Below are 23,866 nucleotides of genomic sequence, written 5' to 3'. Positions count from 1 at the left end.
TTGGGGAAGAGGAGGGGGAACAGTGATGACTCCTCACTAGGTAGGGTGCCTCACAATGATGGTTAAGGACCATCGGTTAAGGACCACATGAGGCCAAGGAGGATAGGGTCCTAACCTTGGTCCTAGGGTTGAGGGTCAAAGGCACCCTATTGTAGCTTCCCTACTATCTCCACATGGATCGACTGTTGAAGCGAATCAATCATAAGAGGTGAGAGGTTGATATGATGGAGGGGAACAGTATAAAGCCCTCACTAGGTACACCACCTCATGATGATGATAGAAGACCATCAGTTAAGAACCACATGAGGCCACAGAGGATAAGGTCTTGCTATTGGGCCTAGGGTAGAGGACACTTGGGACACTCCATCATGTCTCCCAACTCAACCCTCGTTATGGTTGAGCCTCCGTGTAATTATTGATATTTGTCGTGTAGATCAATGTGTGTGTGTGTGTGTATATCACAACCCTATAATGGAATGTATTTTAGGAGTTATATCTACATTTTTGTCTAATCTGGTTACAAGTTTCGAAAACAGGCACATCTCATCTTATTCTTGAGTCAAGATTATATCTCTAACTACACTTTGCCCTTGTTTCATTCTGATTTGTGAATTTAGGGCGAAGTATGAGATGATCCCAAAGAGGGGACATTACATTTTTGTTCAGGCCAACTCCAAACCAACATAACAGAACCCTGGACCGCTACGGTGAGGAATCGACCTAGTTTCCAGAATGGATTTGGGCTGGACCCGGATCTTGACCTGTAGGCCAACAAACCAGCAACATAGTTTGAGGACAATATGAGGAGCTACATGTCTAAGTGCATAAAGTTGCAAATATTCATTCCAAAAAACTGCTAATGATATGGGATCTCACTTACAAGGAATTTTGAATAAGCATACAATTTCTGCAAATCACAAACACTTTTGCCACCTGTTGACATGTATTTTGTACACAATCATACACAGAATAAAATACCCAAAGGTACCTTATCCTCTCTTGAATAAAGTCTCTGATTGCTGAAGATGTCGCAAAAAAGGATCAATCAGGGTGACTCCAATGTTCTTTTATGTAGGGTCTCTACGTGTGGATAAGCACCAGTGGTCGTTGTGATTGTTGTTTCATCAAGGGGACTTACGTATCCGGATTGCAGGAACAAGATTTTCCTAATACTAATGAATTCCAAAAAAGATCAAAAGAGTAGGGTTTGCAAGAGGTAAACTATAATCTAATCCTAAGAATGACTCAATGCGGGTAGGACTTGGTAAGATTCTACCAACTTCAATATTGCCATGAAATAACAACTCAACTGAAATTGATGCGATCTTCTAAGGTAACAAATGATCTTTCAATTCATCAAGGATCATGAACACTACCACAAAGGCACATATCCAAAGTTCAATGACGATTGAAGGTTTAAGTAATTCAAGTCTATCCAGTTGACCACACAAGGCGTTCCTACAATCAGTAAGAAGCTAGTGGTTTGGAATGTGAATCTCACCAAAGATCAAGCCCAACACTTAGTCCTTCAAACTTAAATACTATTTTGACTGAGAATGATTCAAGAAAGTAAACAACCATGAAGATAACCACGAGAATTGCAATAAAACACCATAACTTCAATATTTTATTGATCTCAAAGCCATCATAAACAACAATTGTTTGAAATTCCTTCTTCAAAGCTCAATCTTGCTACAAAATAACTTGCTTCTCAAAAACTCTAACTATTTCTTATTGGCTTATTGCTCTCTCTGAATTCTATATCTATCTATCTATATATCAAAATGAAAATGAATGAGGGTATAAATAGCATCCTCAATTACAATGAACGGTCCAGATCAAAAGAAGATCAATGGCCAAGATTATGACACCTAAACCCTAATTAGGGTTTATTACAAATAGCCCCCTTTTTATTGAACAATATTAAATGCATAGCCAAATATTAAATTTGGCACAAAAACCTAGGAGACATAGACCAATGAAAAATAAGGTGCCACATCATCTATAACAACCTTTCTTCTAGAATCTTATTCCCTTTCCAATGCTCTTTCTTAGCATATGCAATGAATCTAGACACGATTCCTTCGATCTCAGCAATTGGAATCTCGGGAAGATTCCTCATTCGTTCCTCCAAGTGGATGACCTGATCGAAAGCCTTGAGAAGAGCAGTGTCCCATCCAGGTTCAAGTTCTTTGATTTTCTCAATCAAGAGCATGGTAGCAAACATCTGATCCCGTTGCTCATCTATAATAACATTCTCATCTTTGCAAAAGATGACCTTGACTCTATCTTCTAATTCTTGCAAATCCACATCTGTCTCAACTGCAATCCTCCTGCCAAGAATAGTACATAATACTTCAAACACTTTGTCCTGGATCGGATGGATAATCTCTTCAACTTGATTGCATTTGTTACTGATGTCCTCAAAAAGGACTTCCTTCATCTGGAGTAAAGTTGACCATTGGAGTAAACTATGAGGTCCCCCATCCATTATCTTTTCTTGCGTTAGGACCTTCCTTGATGTTTGTCTGATTACTTGCAGGACAGGAATGATAACATCCTTAGTATGAGCAAAAGCAGCTACAGTTATCACTAGGTTGTGGATGATCTCAAGAACCTGAATAGCCTGATGAATAGTCTGCATCATTCTTGTTGCAAATTCAATAGCAACTGTATGGGATTTGTCAATCCAAGAGCTCATAAGCTGGACCAAACTCCTGACTCTCTCTGCCTCACCAATTGATTCAAAGGGAAGTGCCTGCGCAGGAGATACTGCTGGATCCTGACGCCTCAAAGGCTGATTGAGATGGCTAAAGTAGCCTCTCCAAGCACTGACCTCTCACTCAAGCTTTCTATTCTTTTCCATTTCTTCTCTAAGCTTGTCCTTAAGTGCCTCAAATGAATCAGTAGCATCGTCCAACGTCTGCTCGGCCGTGAGTGGACCAAGCTCAAATGTCTCTACATCATATTCCTCTACAAGGATTTCACCTTCATACTTGTCCAATGCTGGTGTAGCTATCTGTAATTTCCTGGATCCTGTCTCATCTCTAATCATCTTGGACATCTTAGTGGCTTTCCTCTTTTTTGTCACTTCCTGAGAATTTCCAACAAGGCTCTCTAAATCAATCACATTATCTTCGTCCTCGATCACAATCACCCTTGTTAGTCTCTCCTTCAACCAATCTGGAATGGCAGATCTTATTTCTCTAACCTGTATCTCCTTAGGCAATATTTCTTCTTCTCTGAGAGGAGATGTCACTTCGTCATTATTCTTGTCTTCATGTAGCTCATTGATTTGGCTTGATGAACGTTGAGGTGCCTGTCCTTCTTCCTGTTTATCGTTCTGTACCATTGATTCCATAGATTCCTCCATTTCAAGTGTCCTCTTCTCTTGTCGAGAAGATGTGCCGGATGAACGATCTCTATTGGCCTCTTGCTTCTTCTTGGAGGATTCTCTTTTTTCAGGTCTCTCTTTCCTCTTCGATCCTCTAGGATGAGGATTGCCTTCACTTACACTTCGAAGGTTGCCTTCGCTTGTGTTTCTGGGATTAGGATTACCTTCACTCACACTTGCTCCTCCTTCGCCTGGCCTTTCCTCCAAAGTAAAAGTCATAGATATGCCCTGCTCTCTCAACTTTTGATGTTGCACATCAACCCATCTGCGAGTACAAGACAAAACTGGAGCCATCAAGGTATCTAGATCCAAAATTTCAGGTTCATTCCAATCTAGCCTCACTGCTTTGCTTTCTCGGTCATAAGATGATTGGAGATGTCTGCCACTGTCCTGGGCTTGGTCGGCCACTCTATAAATTTTGCATTTCCTGATGAAGTTTAAAGGCAATCTGGAATGCATCTTTCTTTTCACTTCAAGATCATCTGAGAGATTCATCACAAAATCCTCTATCTGAGGTTCATGTCTGTATTTCCTTCCGACTGTCTCTTCTATATACCCATAAGGATCGAAACTCTCTCTCATGGCAAAGAATGAAAATGAATATAAAGCTAACTCCTTTTCTGCATCATCCATGGCTAGAGCATTAGGACATACCTCAACTGAATTTCCTAGTATGATAGGAACAGGAACTCCATTTCCATGCCTGTGTCTGAATGCCTTCGCATAGGCTGCCAACTGTCTAGTTACCTCAAGTAACACTATTCTGTCTGTCGGATATCTCGGCAACATATAGGGAGGTGAAGGACATCCATGAACTCTAATATATGTAAACTTCTGAAATTGGATGAACCAAGCACCGTACCTCTTTACAAGCTCTTGTGCATCTTGAGATAGCCGATTGTGAATCCCGCCTTGCAATGTCCTGGTGATGTTCATCGTGAAGGTATCATTGACTAACTTGTAGTCACTTCCTGGCGGATGATGCAAATGAACATAGGAATCGCAAACTCTGACTTCCCCAGGCCCTCTTCCGATCACTCCTCTGTGAGGTAATCCTGCATATTCAAAACTCCTGATCAAGGCATATATGATGTATGAACTCATGTAGAAAGACTTGGTAGCCTTCAGTCTTCTTAACTGCACGTCCAAGCAATGGCTAATCATTCTAGCCCAATGAATTGTTCCTTTTCCTTGAACTATCACTTGGATGAAGTAGAACATCCACTTCTCAAAATATAAGGCTTGAGGAGCCCCTGTAACTCGGTTGAGTAATGTTATCAAATCTCTATACTCTTCCTGGAAGTCGATCCTATGTGGTGTGTTCGGAATCTTGCTCAGGCGAGGACGACTCTTGAGTAACCAATTCTTGTTGATGATGCTCAAGCAAGTGTCTGGATCATCTTCGTACATGGACCTGGCTCCTTCTAAGCTTTTATAGATCATATCTTTATGTTCTGGCAGGTGAAGAGCTTCACTGATAGCCTCCTCTGAAAGATAAGCCAAAGTGTTTCCTTCCTTGGACACGATCGATCTGGACTGTGGATCATAATGGCGAGCACACTCGATCATCAACTCATGGCACTGGATTGCTGGAGGGAAGCCGACCGCCTTGATAATGCCACTTTCAATTATTCTTCTTGCGACAGGTGATGGCTTGCCAATGTAAGGGACCTCTCGAAACTTCTTCACACTGAAGTTTCCCAAGTTGGTATCTCCAATGTTGCTCCATTTAGACACGATCTTGGTCTCCAATTCATCGTTCTTTTGATCCTCCTTCATGAGGGTTGGACGACTGGTAGATGCTCCTGCCTTCGGGGTCGCCATCGTGACACCTACACAACATTTCATAATGAGTAATAGATTTTGCAATATAGAAATATAGACTAGATTAAAGATTAAATTTAGGAAACCTCATGATAAATCTTTGAATTATCATTTCCTAAATATAACGATGCAATTTTGGAATTCAAGATTCAAAATTCAAAATTCAAAATTGAGGCTAGGACGATTCAAAATTCAAAATTTGGACAAGGGGGATCTTGCCATACCTTTCTTGAGAACTAACTCTAAAAAGATGCAAAATTAGGAAATTCGCCTAGGCAAAAATGGAGATTGGAGTCTTCAACGTGAGCTTCTCCTAGCCAATGCGCCTCCTTTATCAACTTCACCACCTTGGGGTCTTCAACGCCTTAAGGGAAAATTCGCTCCAACTCTAACCACAAACAAAGTTCGCACTCCACCTTGGATGGAAATTTCGCTCCTTTCCTTGGACAAAATTCGCTCCTTTTATTGCTCTTCCAAATTCGCATGCAACAATGATTGAATGATGGTTTAAAATGCTTGAAAGTACCCCTCTTATATAGGCGCTCACCTCCTTAATTGCACATAGGCCGACTTTTGGAAATAAGGCAAATAATAAATAAAATTTAAATAAAATGGAGGCAGACTTTTATAAAAATATGGAAATATAACCCCAAGCGCTCTCCCTTTTATTTAATTTAATAATTAATTAAATTAAATGCCTTTGCAATTAATAATTTCGATTTTTTAAAAGGCCCAATCAATTATTAAATGCCTTATGCGCTATTTTTTAAATGCCATTTTAATTAAATATTTCAAATTTTATCGAATTTTAGCATTTAATGTATTTCAAAATTTATTGGCGCCAAAACATGAGAGATATAAGGGATACTAACCACATCGCTCTGGTCCCTTGGTGAGGGACAGGAGCGATTTAGCCAACTTGGATTGATTTTCACGTTCAAAGTCGCTTCCTTTACGTCCAAACTAGGATCTTCATTCGTAACTTGGAGTTTGATCTATTCAATTTTTGAAATGAATGCCTCTTAGACCATTTTCGCCCTGGTCCCTTGGTGAGGGACAGGAGCAATTTTTGCTTTTACTCCATGGTCCTTGTCTTTTGAATCGCCAAATCAACTTGCGAGGTAGGCAATGATCATCCTTGTTTGTTCTACGCATGCCAATCTTGTCCTTTGCAAAGCAAACTTGATTTTTGGAGATTTTAGCCCTGGTCCCTGATTGAGGGACAGGAGCGAACTTTACATTTTAGTCAAAATTTGCCGAGCCTTGGGGTCAATTCCTTGTTCATCATCTTCGAAAGGCACTCCTTACTTTGCACAATTCTTGCCTTGGCGTGATTCTGGAGGGAGATGTTTGATTTCATAGAAATCGCTCTGGTCCTTGACTGAAGGACAGGAGCGAACTTGCATTTGTGGCACAAAATTGTTGATTTTTGACGTTAACTCCTTGTTCATTATCTTCCTAAAGACATTTGGGATCCCGCATGATCTTGCCTTGACGTAGTTTTTGAAAGGAACGGTTGACTTTATTGAAATAGCCTTGGTCCTTGACTGAAGGACAGGAGCGCTATTTTGTTCTTTGTGTGAACCCTTGATCATATCAACTTCAAATTGTCTCCAAAGCGAAAAACGTTGTTTCTTATTCCTTCTTAAGTCTCGCAAACGATAGTAGTACTCCAAAATTAGGCACACTTGAAGAGTTCGCTCTGGTCCCTGGGAGAGGGACAAGAGCGCCTTAGGTAATTTGATCAAGTTTTGTGGTCCTTTGCAACTTCGTTCTCCTTAAAAGCATTCCAAACATCATTTTGACTTTGTATCTTGGCTTGGACTCGACCAAATTCGGAAGGGAATGCTAGATAATGCATATTTCGCCCTGGTCCCTTGGAGAAGGACAGGAGCGAACTTTCATTTGTAAGCTCATTTGTGTATTGCCAACCTTCAAGATTATCTTCAACGGATTGGTTGGGTCGCCTTTCCTTCATCTCAAACTTGAAATTCGCTTTTCCTTGGTCCAAAACTTGTCCTTTGAGAAAATCGCTCTGGTCCCTTGGAGAGGGACAGGAGCTATCTTTAAAATTCGCCTTGGTCCCTGACAGAGGGACAGGAGCGAACTTGACTTCTTGGGTAGATTTTCTCTTTCGGGGTCCATTCAAGTTATATTCAATAGGCAAAACGTACCTTCCTTGATCTCTTCCAAATCGCGAAATCATTTAATCCTGCAAGAATAAGGCAAACTTGGTGTTCAAGCTCCGGTCCTTCAGTGAGGGACAGGAGCGATTTTGTCATTTTAGCACATTTCCTTGCTTGCAAATTACTTCAAATTATATTCAATAGACAAAACGTGTCCTCCTTGATCTCCTCGAATCAAAGAATTGTCTTGACCCTGTAAGGACAGTGCAACTTTGAGAAACAAGCTCCGGTCCTTCAGTGAGGGACAGGAGCGATTTTTGTCCTTAAGGCCAAATGTTCAACTTTTCATTGCAAACGACTAAGTCTGGGTGCTCCATTATGTTGATTTCATCCCTTATTGCGTCCTTGACACTTCAATTTGATCAAGTAAGGCCAAAAATGCCCTAAGCAAGCCATTTCGCCCTAGTCCCTGGGAGAGGGACAGGAGCGATTTGGCCTTAAACCTTAAAAATTTGCCATTTTGAGTCTCAAAAATCTTCAAGATCCTCAATTTGCATTCTACTGCATCCCTTGGCGACCCTGCACAAGACAAATGAAACAAGTCGATAACCAAGATGCATAAAATACCAATTTCGCCCTGGTCCCTGACAGAGGGACAGGAGCGATCTTACCCCTATAGGCCAAAATATCAAGAATTTAGGCTTTCAGTCACTTCACAAGGCATTATTAGGTCATCTCCAAGGCCAGGGGTCAATTATCAAACTTTTCAAAATTTGGTCCAAATTCACCCGGACAAAATTGCACAATTCCATCACTAATACTTAGGCAAAATTTGAACTTGCTTTCAAAATTCCGACTGGACCTAGACAGACACACCTGACATCCTAACGGACTCGTCCTATTTCAAAATTGCAATTCATACGAGGATGCTCAATAATCTTCCAAAAATGACTGGACTTCGGCTTGAAAATATCAAAAAGGAAACCCTAAGGCTTAGCCCTAATCCAGACGACTCACTCACTTGCTCAAAACCCTAAAAGCAGAGAGAGAAACAGGCAAAACCGAGCAAAAAAAAGAGGGGGTCCCCATTTCAATGGGGCGATGTGTGAAATGGTCACAACACCACCACATTTGCAAAAATGGGTGGCTCAACCCACATGAATAAACATATTTTATAAGCCTGTCAACTGCCTCTACTATGGCAATCATTCTTTGTGATTTAGGCAGCCCAATCATGAAGCACGTAGATGCTCTCCCTGCATTGATTAGGAATGTGTTAAGTGCAATAACAAATCCAAAAAATTTGGCTCAACCTCATTTCTTTGGAAGATAGAAAACCCCTTCCCAAAAAACTCTACTTGATCTGTTGACAACTTTGAGGAATCCCAAATGTCCACCAATCAGTGAAGAAAGAATTTATAATAAAATGTTACATTTTAGTAAGAGGTTTTGCATAGGTGTAGCTGGAATTGCTTGCCTCAAGATCTCCAAAGATTTTGGATCCCATCGCATCTGTTAACCAATCTGCTTGGTCAATGTGTCTTGCACCAAGTTCAATTACAGTATATGAATTGAATGAAAGAAAGTCTTTGTCATTTTCCTTCTTAAAGCGTCCATCTACATTTACAAATTACTTGATCTTCTTGTAGATGATTTCAAAATCATGTTTGAATATCTTTCTTACCCACTTTTGCTGTTTCTCTGAGAGTGGTCCTTGCTAAAAAATATATTTGAGACTTTGCTGATCAATCTTTACTTGAAACATCCACTCGTGAACATCGGCACCATTATTTGATATATGAAGTGTGGCCAATATCCCTTTTTCATATGTTGATGGTGTAAAGTTATTTCAATTTTAATTAAAGAACAAGTTATGAACTATGAATGCTATATATGGATATGAGGAATTATGTCAATGTCTAATATTTCTGATTTTTATCTGCAGGTCTGAAGGAGAGAGATCATTTAATATTTTCTATGTCTTCTCCAAATGAATTCAATTGGCATATATATTATTTAGGCAACCGGTCAATTGGTGTATTGACCGGTCATGCCTTTTAGGCATGACCGATCAATGCACCCATTGATCGGTGCCTTTACAATTATACCATTAACACAATGCTGATTATCGGTTCAAAAACCCCCGATAGCATATTGTAATATCATAATATAATGACTGATCAATTTAATGAATCGGTTCATATAAACACCGATGATTCAAAGTGCACGATGAATATAATCCAACCGGTGCATTTGTTAACCAATGTTAATGCCAAATGAAGCGGTGTATTCATTAAACCCGATAACAAATATGCTCGATATAATTAAGCCCGATAACAGATGTGAATCGGTGCCAATGTTTATGCATCCGATAGCAAGTATGTATCGGCGAATTTAACCCGATAACTTATAGCATTTAATATGCTATTGGGTTAATACCCCGATAGCATATTAATGCCAATTAACAATTGACATTAATATGCTATCGGGTTGTTAGCCCGATAGCATAATGATAAGCAATGTTTGTACAATCCGATAATCATATGCAATATAAATCAGACATGAAGCATGTAGATAAATAACAGAACAAGGAAGGTTAGGAAGATCTTATCTTGCATAAGCTACCATGCATTAACAGATGGTTGCAAATTTTTACCCTTTCATTCTCTATTTTTAAATGGTAAAGGGCACTCCCTTGCATTAGAACTGCTCCAATGTCATGTCCTAAAGTATCACACACCACAATGAACATTTTGGTAATGGATGGGGGTGGACAGTTCCAAAGAAGATTGAATTGTTGGAAAGCTTAAGTTGCTGCTTTGGATTTATTCGAATGAGCTTTTTACTACAAGGTCGTACATTATGTGGACATTATTCCAAACAAATAATGATGGTATTGAGTTAAGCCTAAGAATAATCTCAGACCTTCAACATGATCTTGAATAGGTTGTTCTCCTTCAATTATAATTTTTATCCTTTGTAATCTACCTTGAGTCGTCCATGTGATACCCCATGACAAGGAACTCCACTTTCTACACGCACCTAATTTAAAGAACATAACTTTTACATATAATTCATCATCTTCCTCCGCATGCCAACATGACCACCATTCTCAAGACCTTTTTTCCTAATATGTATTGTAAATGAGGATGTCACCAACAAACAAATGAACATATTTCTCAAGAGAAACTCTAAATAAAAGGAATTCAAGAGACTTTGGAACGTGGCACATTAGTAACAACAAACAGAACCAATGAGAACTCCTCATAGTGTTCCTTGTGAGTTTTGAATGTGTGACCCTCTAAACAATCTCCCATTACTCTTGTAGAATATGTTGTAGTTGTACTACTTCTTGGACCTCTGATGAGTATAACCATTTCACCACCACTTGAGCTCCTTCAGAAGCAGTTTTTCAATCTCATGTGAACTAATTACTTGACTTCAAAAGCTTATGAGATCCTGAAAATGAAAATCCGTCCCAGTGTCCTTGAAGACAACGAGCATTTGTAGTAATTCATATATATAGTACCTAAAAATTGCAAGTTAGAAGCTCCCAACATTTGTCTTTTTTAAACTAGGTCGCTAGGGGATGTGTTGTGACATTTTTACACATCGCCCCATTGCAAATGGGGACCCCTACTTTTTTCTGCTTTCTAGGATAGTTGTAGTTTAACTATTAGCCTTTCACTTGGAAGAGGTATAGTATCTTAGGTGGCCAGAAGGTATTCAAGTCAAGTCTCTCTCTTTGAGATGAAGTGAGGTCAATTAGTTTTCAAGGCTTAGGAAATGAACGGTTCATGATGATCATTGCATTTGATCATCATCTTGCAAAATCAGAAATGAAGTGCTGAAATTTGGCTAAGGCAAATTGTTTTAGAGAGTCAACTTTTGGAAGGAAGGATAGGCTGGAAGTCCAAATCATCATGAAAGGGCTAAAGGAGAAATGAGTAAGTTATCAAAGTTGACATTTTGATCATTTCTTTTGACCCCCCGAAAGTGAGACTCAAGCATTTTGATGATTTCCTTTGATTGCATAGATCAGCGACTTAAAGCATTTTGATGATTTCCTTTGATTGCCTAGATGATCAGCGACTTAAAGCAGTTTGATGATTTCCTTTGATTGCCTAAATCAGCGACTTGAGACATTTTGATCATTTCCTTTGGTTGCCTAGATCAGCGACTGAAGGTTTTGATCATTTCCTTTGCCTCCCCAATCAGCAACCTAAGATGTTTCATTTCCTTTGATGCTTTGATCAGCGAATTAAAGGATTCTACTTCCAATCCAGCTCCCAATGTGTGACTTGGGATTTTGGACTTCATTTCCTCTGAGGGTCTAAAGGTGCGACCTAAGGATTATGTGATTTCCTTTGCCCCTTGAAAAGAGCGACTTAAGGATTATGTGATTTCCTTTGCCCCTTTAAAAGATCGACTTAAGGTTTGAGCGATTGTCATTGACCCCTTGAAAGTGCGACTTAAGATATGGTGGACTTTATGTGTTGATTCAACAATTTGCATGGTCTCTACTTCTCATTTGTTTTAATGTTGGTTAATTGAATGGAAGAACTTTGTGTATGATCAATGGTGAAATTCGTATATACATACTACTAACACCTTGCTGATTGTAAAGTGCCTTGCGTAGTCAACTGGATCCATCTAAGCCAAGCTTAACTTCAATTGCTACTTCTTCATTGATATGCTTCACCTTGAAAGCATCTATGCTTGTAGTGGTGATTTAAAAATCATAAAGTTATCCCTAGAAGATCGCACTAGCCTTGAGGAGATGTTCACTACATGTCAAAGCAAAGCTCAGTTGAGTTTCATCAAAGATTGTCCATTGCTCTTACATTCTTAGGATTAGATCAGCTTTCTCAACCCTCATCCTTTTTCCTTTTTTTCCAAATCAAATGAAATTTCCACGTTCCAGCAATATTCAAAGCATTCAAGATTCAACGTAAGTCCCCCTTGTGATTTCAGCAATATCATATCACACAACTAAGTCTATCCAAGAACACGTCAAGACTTGACATCTAGAACCTTGGAGTCGTCCCATTTGATCACGCAGCTTAGCATTTGGGGAGTCTTTGTTCAAGAGAGGATAGAATAATTAGTTTTTTTCTGTGTTGCATAGTGCGTAAAAACACCATCAACAGGATGCTCTAACACAATTAAATGGAGAAGTGGCAGAATTGGAGGGCCTTCTGCATCCCCTGAGCTAAATTATGTTGTGGGAATGGTTCAAGGAGAATCTGGCATCCTGATATAAATAGGAAAAGAAACTTGCTACAGACAAATGCAACATTTGGTCAAATAGACGGAAAGGCTACTGAACACTTTCTATTTTGGGCTTCAAATGGCCATCTTGACTAGGAAATCTGCCAGACTTTTGTGAGGGAGTTCTAAGTTGCAAGTTCACATTACCAGGCCAGATATATGTTGGTCATCTAGTTTTTCCTGTAGACTTTTTCAAATGCTTGTTTCCCTCTTTCTATCAAGGGAACAGATGTGACAAATTCTAAAATCTTGTCATTTAAAACAGGCTTTTTAGGATGGATTGAACTCTTTGGAATGACATTGCCATTCAAAGACAACCAATTCTTAGAGGAATGGGGTAACATGTTATCATGAGCAGACATTGCAAAAAAAGGAAAAAAATATGTGAGCTGCTGCTGGCAACCAAGAAAGTTGATTACAGGGTATCCATACTAGGATCGCTTGCATGAAAGATAAAGAATCCCCTGCTTTATCATGCTCTGAAAAATTTGAAACAGTGACCTGCATATGAGAGCCTTTTCCCTCTCAAGGACCCCAAGAAAGCACTGCAACATAGAAAAACTGATATAAAAAAAATACTAAATCAGACTTTTGATGCTAAAATTAGTAAAACATACCTGTTTGCAAGGAATCCCCATCTTCTTGAGCTTTAAAGTTCTGATCGTGAGCAGCTGTTGCAAATCTCCGATTTCATTTGCAAGTTTTTCAGTATGTGTCTCAACTCCATTGCCTACAGCCTTCAAGAAATCTGCTAGATCTACTTCCTCTGCATCCACATTTAACTATTATTACTTCCATTAAATAAAAAAGAAAATATCAAGAACAACAAACAGCTACACCCTATTTAAATTTACAATGAGCATCATTATATTTGTCATTCACTTCATCGAAAAAAATAAACTGGGGGTATGTACTTAGGTATTTTGTTCGTTTGGAGATGCTTCGGAAAATGGTGTTGCAGACAGGCAAAGGATTCTGAGAATGTTGAGACATGAGTTTTGTACAAATTCTTTTAGAAAGCATGGCCAGTGCCATGATTAAGACTTTACGTCCTCGATACCTAGACAATTGACGAAAAAAAAATAATAATAAAAATCCATGAGTCAATGTAAGCAGCAATTTGGAATTGATTGAGATCAATGGCAGTTATTGTAAATTATAAAGATGCAAAAATATAAATAGCAAACAGCATGTAGTTTATGTAATTTCCTTGTCAAAAAAATCTACAAGGTTTTTTATGGAAAAACTTTGAAGGAAGGTAGTCTCTACATATCTCATAACCTTCGTACACTTTTAAATTTTTAATTTTATGAAAGTTTAATTTGAGATTTCCTTGAGCATGCTTGGTTGTCTTCTCCACTTGCTATAAGGATTTCACTGTGCTCCGCTGATGAAGTTTCCTTTTGCTTCCTCTCCTTACAGGAAGAATAATGTTGCAAAATAGCATTTGCTTCCTGTGCTCACTACTTGTACCATTTCTTCAAAATTCTCATCTTCATAGATGATAGTCTGATTTCACTCCCTTAACCAAATTTGGTGGATGTCTGTAGCTTGTTTCTTGTGAAGGGTTTTGTTTTTCCTTTCCTAGGCTACAAGGAAACTTTAGTTGGTTGCATTGCTTCCAGACCAGTTGGTCTCTTTCCTCAAACCATTCTAACTAAAATATGTTTATGGAAGTTTCCTGCCATTTCTACCAGCTCATTCAGCTCAAGTTATTTCCAATGTCCTTGTATCAAAGTTTATGTTGATGAAAGCTAGCTGCAGTTTTTACATGCTCATAGGAAATTTGCTCCATTTGTTCTTGTTGGTTGACAGATTTGCCACCTAACTCTATATTCTTTCACCCATGGAAGTGACAACTGAAAAGTGAAAACTAATAGTTGAGACAGATGTAATGATGTTTTACACCCGCTCTTTGCTTGTTTTACAGGGCACAGCTACCTTCTAATAATATACAAAGAATAAATTCCATGTATGCTTGTTAACCAGAAAGCAAATAAGGTAGAGCTTTTGACTAGAAAGCTTTAAAAAGTGAGAAATCATAACAAAATTATAACTAAATAAAATACAAATATTCTACCTGAAAATACTAAGATTCATAATATCTGAAACATTACTGCTCCATTTGTTCAAAGCCAAAAATATCCACAGCAATGTGCACATACTAATTTGTATAGACCATATAGCAGATATTCAGAAAAGACAATCCAATAGCAGAGAATTCAACATAAGAAGAACAGCTAATTCATCAACCATAACTCAAAGTTTGTGATCCATGAATCTGCATTCAGATTTCCTTCTTCATATCCATTCAAACATAGACTAAGTCTATGGAAAATAATCACCCAAAAAAAGATAAAAAGGAAAAAAAGATCCCTTTTACAAGCATCCATCTAACATATAAAGATAGCCTTGTAACTATCTTGAGAACCAACGGTCTTTCAAAGACAACCATTTTCAAAGCAACTAAGAAGTCATAACATAAATTAAACAACATAATGGCCCTCTAGAGCCAATAGTTTTTTAGCACCCCATCAGGGAAAAAAAAAGAAAAGCAATAAAACAAGATTTATGAAATAACAATGGCCCCTCCATCTTCAGCTCCTCCACATGACGCTTCTTCTGCAGCATTATTCATAGATCCCTCGTGTCATTCGTCCTTGCATCTTTGATCTATATGCCCTGTATTCGGAAATGATCGGTGTGATTGTTCTAGCATTTGGGTTGCCTGTAATATTCATCCTTAATTTATACTTGTTCAACTTCTAATCTGCCTCTACAACTTTCAGACGTACATCATCAATCTGATTTTTAAAGCTGGGAGGTAGGATGCTAGGTTCTTCAGAGTTTCCAATGTTTTCTCACTCGCTTTTTCGGCAATCAACTCCTCGTTTATTCTTGCCCTAAATCTCTGGATTACATCTGTATTCCTTCGCAGCTTATCTCCATCTTTCTCAAATATGTTTAACTCGAGAAATGACAAGTGATTCTTTAAATCTCTGATGTCTAGTCGAGACTGCGCTAGGGTTGACCTTATTTGGCTATCCAACTCGTCAATTATGGAGATTTTCCACTCAAACATATCTACCCATGAGGCTGATGCATTCTCACCTTGATTGCTGATTATCCCTTCATTGATCAAAAGGACCACAGCCAACTTTGATGCTTCCTGCAACTCATGAAGGATCATGGACAAATTGTTTCTCTCTTTTCACATTTTGTAACTCATTGTTCCAAGCCTTCGTTTTCTCCGATATCAGCGCATAGGCTCTCATCGATTCTTCTATGCATACTATTCCATCCAATATAACTTTGTGGACCCAATTATCTATGGCTAAAGTGACAGACTAATTTCTTTAAATTTGTTTTAACTTACTGGTGTCCAGTCCCTCAATAGGAACATTTTCAATTTGGCTTGTAGATTGATCATTTGTTTGCAAAATGGATTGGATGAAGTCAGTCAACGTACTCACCTGCTTTTGTAGCACCAGGTTCTTTTGTACTTCAAGCTTGACCCTTTTTGATAGAGCTCCTACAGAGAATTTGGCATGATAAATGCCTCCTTTGACTATAGCTAGACCCACATCTACTCTACTCAAGTTGAAGTCCAATTCTGTGACTTCATGTTCATTTTTGTCACCGATGGGGTCTGCAATCTCATAAAGTTTGTGGCTAGAAACGGGGTCAGCAATCATTCTGGACATTCTTCTAGTCTTTTTAGGCGTGGGACTTCCTTGCAATAATTTAGCCACTGTGTCTATTTTTGAATCTAGCATAGATTATCTCTTTTTCTTTTCCATGGCTTTCTTCAGCCATAGAGGTGAGGTGAGAGCGGACAAACTAGGAACATTGGTTATTGCATTCGTTGGTGGTGGAGGCACAGAATTAGCAAGTACAGAATCACCAAGTAAGGAGAAATCAGAACTATCAAAAAAAGTATTGGAAACGTTATCTCCACCGATTTGGTGGAAGATAAGAAAAAAAATTTCTTGGCCATCGCCCGAAATAGTTGACAAGTTGTCAGAGGTGGGGGTAACAAGAACAAAAGCTTCTTTCTTCACCTTTCCCTTAGAGGTCGGTGCATCTTCTTCGCACACAGATTTCAGCTTCGCATTATCCTCTGGTTGCTCTCCATCTCCTTTGGATTGAGAATTACTCCTCTAGGATGTGGGAGTTGAGATGGTTGGAGTTTTAGAGGTGGCAGGGTTTTGAGATGCACTATGTTTTGGGTTTGGTGCCCCAATCTGTGTGGAGGAACCAACATATTCCCTTGTTTTCTTCTCAATCCACCTTTTTGTTCTCTCCAAGACATGTAGGGTTTTGTTCTCAATGTCTATGTCATTCTTATCTAACCAGGATGACTGAAGGAGGGGTATCAAAGCAACATTTTGATAAATCTCATCAATCATCTCAAAACCGTCATCAACCAAACCCTTGGGGATAAACAAAGGTAGCTCAAAGGCCCTAACTTGACCAAGGGTCAACCTCATGTAGTCTCGCTTCTATACTTCTCTGATATCCAAGCAATCTTCCCCAACAATCCTCTAACTACAGTTGATGTAGATATGTTATTGCTCCATGAAAATTAGCCCGAACGTAGCCTTTGTTGTCATAATAAGGTCTATGTGATGGAAACTGAAAATTGAACTTAGCTAAAATTTTACCTGTCGTCTTGGCAGCCTCGGCGCTTTTGCAAGAAAAATCAGACAAGGAAATGGGAAAAGAATACCCTTTCTTCTTCAAGTGCTCTATATATTTAACATTCACCTTTGCCATTTGGCAGCAAACTTCCAGTAGCACAAAAAAATCAAAGACATACTTTGGTAATTTATACAGGGTATCTTCATACTCCAATCCTTAAATATGAGAAACTACCAAATTGAACAAAATAGCTGCCAAATTGGATCACAAGGGCTTCAGCTTCTGGGGATAATCTCCTTTCAGTCGAACCTTCAATTCTTTTGATCAATATCCACAAGAAAGCGTCATTGACACAAAGAATCTTTCAACCCCAGCTTCCTTTGCAACTGCGGGAAATAATCATATATGGGCGCATCTGCCATCAAGGAGCTTAGGGTTTGCAATCCCAGCCAAGACACTTCTCTGCTAGCGAGGATATATGTCAATAATGAACACACATGGAAAGATGCCCTTCGTTGATAACTAGCCAGTTCATGTAAATGTTGGCTTATAAGTCTTGCCCAATCAATGCATGAGTTATCGCCACTGATAACAATCATAAATTGGCACATCCAAAATGGAAACCCCTCCGCTTCAACACTTCCCACAACCCGGTGTAAAAGGGTAATGGTATTGGATATTTCATTATGGAAAAGATCCCTTTTTAGCAATGAAAGGAGTTTTGATTTACCCTCCTTCTTAACCTTTAACCAACTGGTTGCAATTCGGTTCAAGCACCATTCCCTTTTATCTGAAAAATAATCCCACCCAGACACCATGGATACATTCACAAACTGCTCCCTTTCAGGAAGCCTAAGCACTGGAGACAATTTCAAAATTAATTCTAGCAAGCACCAAATCATTGAAGGTTCAAAACTTTTGTGAGATTCAGGGCGGTAGTGATTAGCACAAGAAACGATGAACTCAGGACAAGGGACGGAAAGTGGGGAACCGCCGGCTTCGAGGAGGCCACTTTCTACAGCTTTCTTGGCAATAGGAGAGGCAGACTCTTCTCTCATTATTTTTAAAATGCCATGCAAACTCACGTCACTTAGCTCTGTGTCTACTATATCCTCCAAGCCATTTTCTATACTGGGAGGCATGGAGGAAACAAGGGTTTGGAACTGGTGATATAAAACGCAATTTACAAAAAGCTCCGCAACATAGGTTGGTAGGGGGTGACCATATACTAGAGTCTCACTAGGTAGACTCATGAGGGGATTCTCAATTTAACACAGTGGCCAGACTTTTGAGGAGGCTTCACCTTTAATTCAAGGAGAGGAAAAAGAAAAGAAATCTTTTAATCTAACCTATGCAATTTTCTACCACCAAAAAAACTCAAAGCTTCTTCCTGCTAGCTCTCGAGGCGAAATGATTTTTTTTGAAATGATATCACCCTTTTTAAGAAGGGGCATTAAATTCATTTAATTCTGGCAGTGTGAGCACCTTCATTCTCTTTTGAAAATTGTGCAAACATACTTGCATTACTTTCACCACCTAACCAATCATTAATGCCTCATACTTGCAAGTGCTTTGGAATGACCGCTACTTGGAGGATGGAAAATCTTTTAAGTCGGGGCGTCGATGACTTTTTGAACTTTTGAACCATCACTAACAAGGGGTGCTAGGGTTCAAGAAACTACCGACTAGAGAGACGAGACCAACGCTAAGACATCCTAAAGAGTAGTCGGACGATCGATGGACTTAAGAACTCATGAACCATATAAATGAAAGGAGGTAAAGGTTCAAAAAGCACCCAGCTGACTGACACAGAGACTTCTTAGCATACGTGACCAACAACAAGGGTTTAAAGCAAAGAGCAGTTGGGTGGTCAGCGGTTTTGTGAACTTTAGTACCATGAGCGTTGGGTTTAGAAACTCGAAAGTTCACCACCTTGGTGCAACATTTAGACAAAGAGGCGACTAGGGAACATAACTTGGCAAATGAAGGCGAGAACATGCTAAAGGACAATTTTCAAGCAAGAACTTGCATTCTAAAAAGGGGGGAACCAAAATTTCAAAAAACCTAGGGTAACAGTTCTACAATTTATTCCTACCCCTCAAACCCCATCCCCATAGTCCTACTATTGTTCCCATTTTTCCTATTCAAATATCAAAAATTGAGTCACCACCCATAGTGCTGCCTTCATTATTCCCATTTCTCCCTTTTATATCTCATGTTCGAGGGAGACACAACTCTTCATTTCATTCCTTATGACCTTTCATTAAACTTTAAAAAAATTAAATTATATCATATTTTATTTTTCTTTTTTATATATTTTGATTTATTATTATTATTTATTATTGAATCCCATTTCAAACAAAGGACATTACAGTCTCCCCTGCCCAAGATTGCTTGTCCTCGAACAATTACAAGCCAAGATGCTCTCTTAGAGATACCTAGATCAAAAATTAATCTTGGAAATACTATGAATGTTTTTAATAATGCAGTGTATTTCATTAATTGTCTAATTGGTTCCGAAGTCTAGTAAATGTGGTTCCTTAACAACTGGCTTTAGTTGGTGGTTACTAGTAATGTTGAAGCACTCCCTTTAGCCACTAAATAGAACAATGATGACTACCATAACAAATAGTTGAATCATCATTGAGATATTCAAACTCTAAAGGGCTTCATGGAAAGCGTGAGAAGGGAGAAGTTTTAATTGAAGATGATGAATCTGATGTAAAATCAGAAGTTGACATTAAGACATCCTAGAGTGAGATTAATGAAGGATTCAATTGTCATAAGATTGGATGTGGATCAAGCTATTATAAGATTGAATTAGCAAAAGAAGATTGCAAACAGCTTCATGTTTCAAATGATACCTGTTGTGACCTAATCACACATCACCCCATTCCAAACGGGGGCCCCCTACATTTTTGTCCATTTGATCTTTTGGTTGTGGTCTTTTGGGTAGTTTGGCAAAAGTTCCTTCAATCTCCCCAAGAACCCAAGTGTTTTGGCGAATTTTAGCTAAGTCTGCAAGTATTTTGGAGAAATTTGGCTAAGTTAGAAACATGCATCGTCTATTTTTAGGTTTTTATCCTTCGGACTTAGAAATGAGTTTAGTAGCCTAGGGCATTGTGAAATCTGAGCGAAGCATTGAAAAGAGAACCCTTCAAGAAAGCTACCAGTGAAATTTGAGCAAATTCTAAGAACTTACTATTTTTAGTAAGTTTCACTACGGCCAAGATTGGCCTAATTTTGAGTTTAAACAAACTTACTATTTTTAGTGTCACTGTCCCGATTTGCCCAAATTTGATGTTTGCAAGAACTTCCTATTTTTAGTAAGTCTATTTTTGAAAAGTCTAACTCTGGCAACTGGCAAAGCATTGACGACAGAATGTTCCTAAATATCCAGTTCTAAATCTGAAAAAGTTGACAAGCAGGCAAGTGATCAAAATTTTGTCTCTGTCTGGAAATCCTTCCCAAAATGAATGAAGCTTGAAAAATCCATCTTGGGCGCATTTCCCAAGGACGGGAGGATTGTTCCAAAATAATGGAATTCCTTCTCCTACCTCCAAAAGTGCTCTGACTCATGCCTTGGGCGCATTTCACTAGAAGAGGAGGATTTTTCAAAAATTCCAAAATTCCTCCTTCCCCCCTCATTTGTGCCCAAACCCCTGCCTTGGGCACAAATCCCAAGGCAAGGAGGATTTTCCCAGTGAGAGGAAATTCCTCCTTGACTTCCCAAATGCACCTAGGCAAGCTCCTAGGGCGCAAATCCACAGTGTAGGAGGATTTATCCTCATGTGCAAAATTCTTCCCTCAAGGCCAAAATGCACCCATGTATGCAGTCAAACTTCAAAATCACGAAAAAATGGCTAAGTGCTGCAAATTTCTCTCCTTCGAACACCAAGCAAGACAAAATTCTTGGAAAATGGAAAAAATGGCCAAGTGTTGGAAATTTCTCCCCTCCGAACACCAAGCAAGACTAAATTCTTGGAAAATGGAAAAAATGGTTAACTTTTCCTCCTCCAAGACTAATTTGTGCTCAAGAATTCCTCAAGAATGGAAAAATTCATGAAATTTCTTTCAAGGCAAGGAAATTCTTCAATATATATCATATACGCCCAAGATAGAAAGAATCTTGTGGAAAACAAGTTGGTAACATGCAAAATGGAATATTCCGAACTAATGAAGCATAACTCAAGGTATTATGGAAGTTCCTATTTTTTAAGTCAAGTGTGACAAGCGAGGTCCACCAGAATGACAAGTTGTCTCTTTCTAATTAAGGAAACATGAAGTGTGATTGGAATGAATTAATGCAACTGCTAAAATTGTCTCATTGCCAACTTAGCAACTTGGGGGATGATTCCTATTTAAACAAGGTTTTAGACTTCATTCTTCACATCACGTTTTTGAGAATTCAAGCAAGAGCAAAAGTGAAGAGCAACTAGGGCGTGACTTTTATCCAAAAGTTCTTATTCTTGGAGGTTTTTTATTTATTCCAAAGTCTAGAATTGGCAACATGGAATTCCTCCATTCATGGATTTTTTCTAAGATATCCTTTGCATGAATTTAATGTATATTATTGAGTTTTGCAAGAATGGTTGAGTCAAGCAGGTGGCAAATACTTCCAGGCAGGCACTAAACAAGAACGAATAGAGAGGATTCCTCCCCGAGACAAAGATTATTTCAAAATGGAGAGAAGTCAATGATACCAACTTGGGTACTTTCAAGTTGGGAGAATTCAGAAGGATAATATTTGGTCAAGATGGACATCCTCCATCAACAACCGCCAAGAAGATAGTTAGAAGCCGAATTGTAGCAGTTGTCGGGTTCCCTCTTGCCATCCAATGCTCAGAACTAATCATGGAATGTGCAAAACATTATGATGCTGAAAGAAGAGCGATTATGGCACCTGATGGCAGACTTCTAGCAAATCCTACTGCTGAAGCAATTGGTGAAGCTTTTGGAATCCCCACATTCTAGTCCATGATGTACATGTTCGCAATGAGTTGCCCCCCTAGTTAGTGAGAAGTTCAACATTGACCTCGGGATGTGTGACATTTGCTTCCTCCTACCTCTCGTGGATCCTTGTCTATGGCCGCTCTCACGTTCTAGCTCGAGCTTTTGGCGTAATGGTAGCAGTATCTAGTCTGAAACTAGTATCAGAACGTTGGGTTACGGGTTTGCATCTCGCAGGTTATGTTGAGGGGGGGATTGTTGGCAATGAGTTGCCCCCTAGTCAATGAGGCGTTCAATGTTGACCTCAGGATTCGAGACATGTGCTTCCTCCCGCCTCTGTGGATCCTTGTCTTTGGCCACTCTTTCGTTCGTTGATGGCTCGAGATTTGGCGTAACGTTGAACACCTCACTAACTAGGGGGGTAGCTCACTGCCAACAATCCCCCCCTCAACGTGACCCACGAGATTCGAACCCGTAACCCAATGCTCCGATACCAGTTTCGGACCAAACACTGTTGCCCTTACGCCAAAAGCTCGAGCCATCAACGAACGGGAGAGTGGTCAGAGACAAGGATCCACAGGAGGTAGGAGGAAGCACATGTCGTGAATCCTGAGGTCAACGTTGAACGCCTCACTGACTAGGGGAGCAGATCATTGCCAACATGTACAACATGGACTAGAATGCAGGGATTCCAAAAGCTTCACCAATTGCTTCAGCGGTAGGATTTGCTAGAAGTTTGCCATCAAGCGCCATAATCGCTCTTCTTTCAGCATCATAATGTTTTGCACATTCCATGATTAGCTCCGAGCATTGGATGGCAAGACGAAAGCCAACAGCTGCTACAATTCGGCTTCTAACTATCTTCTTGGTGGTTGCTAATGCAGGATGTCCGTCTTGACCAAATATTATCCTTCTAAATTCTCCCAACTTGAAAGTTCCCAAGTTGGTATCATTGACTTCTCTCCATTTTGAAATAATCTTTATCTCAGGGAGGAACCCTCTCTATTCGTTCTTATTTAGTGGGTGCCTGGAAGTATTTGCCACCTTGCTTGACTCAACCATTCTTGCAAAGCTGAATAATATACATTAAATTCATGCAAAGGATATCTTAGAAAAAATCCATCAATGGAGGAATTCCACATTGTCAATTCCAGACTTTGGAATAAATAAGAAACCTCAAAATTTCCCTGAAATACAAATTTGTTCAAGTCCTTTTCACTGCATGTAAGTCCACCTTGGATTACCAACAAAACATCAAGCCAAACGAGCTCATATCCAACATAAAGTCGCAAGTTCGCAATAGGAACCTTGGAGTCGCCTCTATGATCTTCGCAATCTTAGCATACGAGGGGTCTTTGCTCAAGAGAGGGTAGAGTGACCATTGGAAACTCGCAATAGGAACCTTGGAGTCGCCTCTATGATCTTCGCAAACTCAACATACAAGGGGTCTTTGCTCAAGAGAGGGTAGAGTGACCATTGGAGACATTGTTTTTTGTTGGTGTGATCATAAAACACCCGTCAATAGTACCCATACCAATGACGATTATCGATTTGAAACATTATAGTCTAAGCCCCAACTTGCAACCACTATGACTCACATGTCTATACCTCTCAATATCCATCTAGCTACAATATACAAAAAAATTCTTGGCTTATAATG

At 39.2% G+C, this 23,866-nt stretch overlaps 1 protein-coding gene across 3 annotated transcripts in view; it reads right to left on the bottom strand.

The window, feature by feature from the left end:
• The window catches only part of LOC131055405 (uncharacterized), a 64,554-nt gene that overhangs the window by 4,680 nt on the left and 36,008 nt on the right, over positions 1-23,866 (bottom strand). For all 3 annotated transcript variants that reach the window (XM_057989893.2, XM_057989874.2, XM_057989882.2), the window contains 2 exons: positions 13,530-13,675; positions 13,233-13,381 (listed from right to left, as the gene is read on the bottom strand). In XM_057989893.2, the coding sequence (XP_057845876.1) occupies positions 13,233-13,381; positions 13,530-13,650 (270 nt within the window). In that variant the 5' untranslated portion in view covers positions 13,651-13,675. The remainder of the gene's footprint in view (positions 1-13,232; positions 13,382-13,529; positions 13,676-23,866) is intronic.

Source organism: Cryptomeria japonica, chromosome 2, assembly GCF_030272615.1.
Source record: "Cryptomeria japonica chromosome 2, Sugi_1.0, whole genome shotgun sequence".
Classification (NCBI taxonomy): Eukaryota; Viridiplantae; Streptophyta; class Pinopsida; order Cupressales; family Cupressaceae; genus Cryptomeria; species Cryptomeria japonica.
Note: the sequence above shows the minus strand (reverse complement) of the source record. Positions and strands in the feature narration are given on the sequence as shown.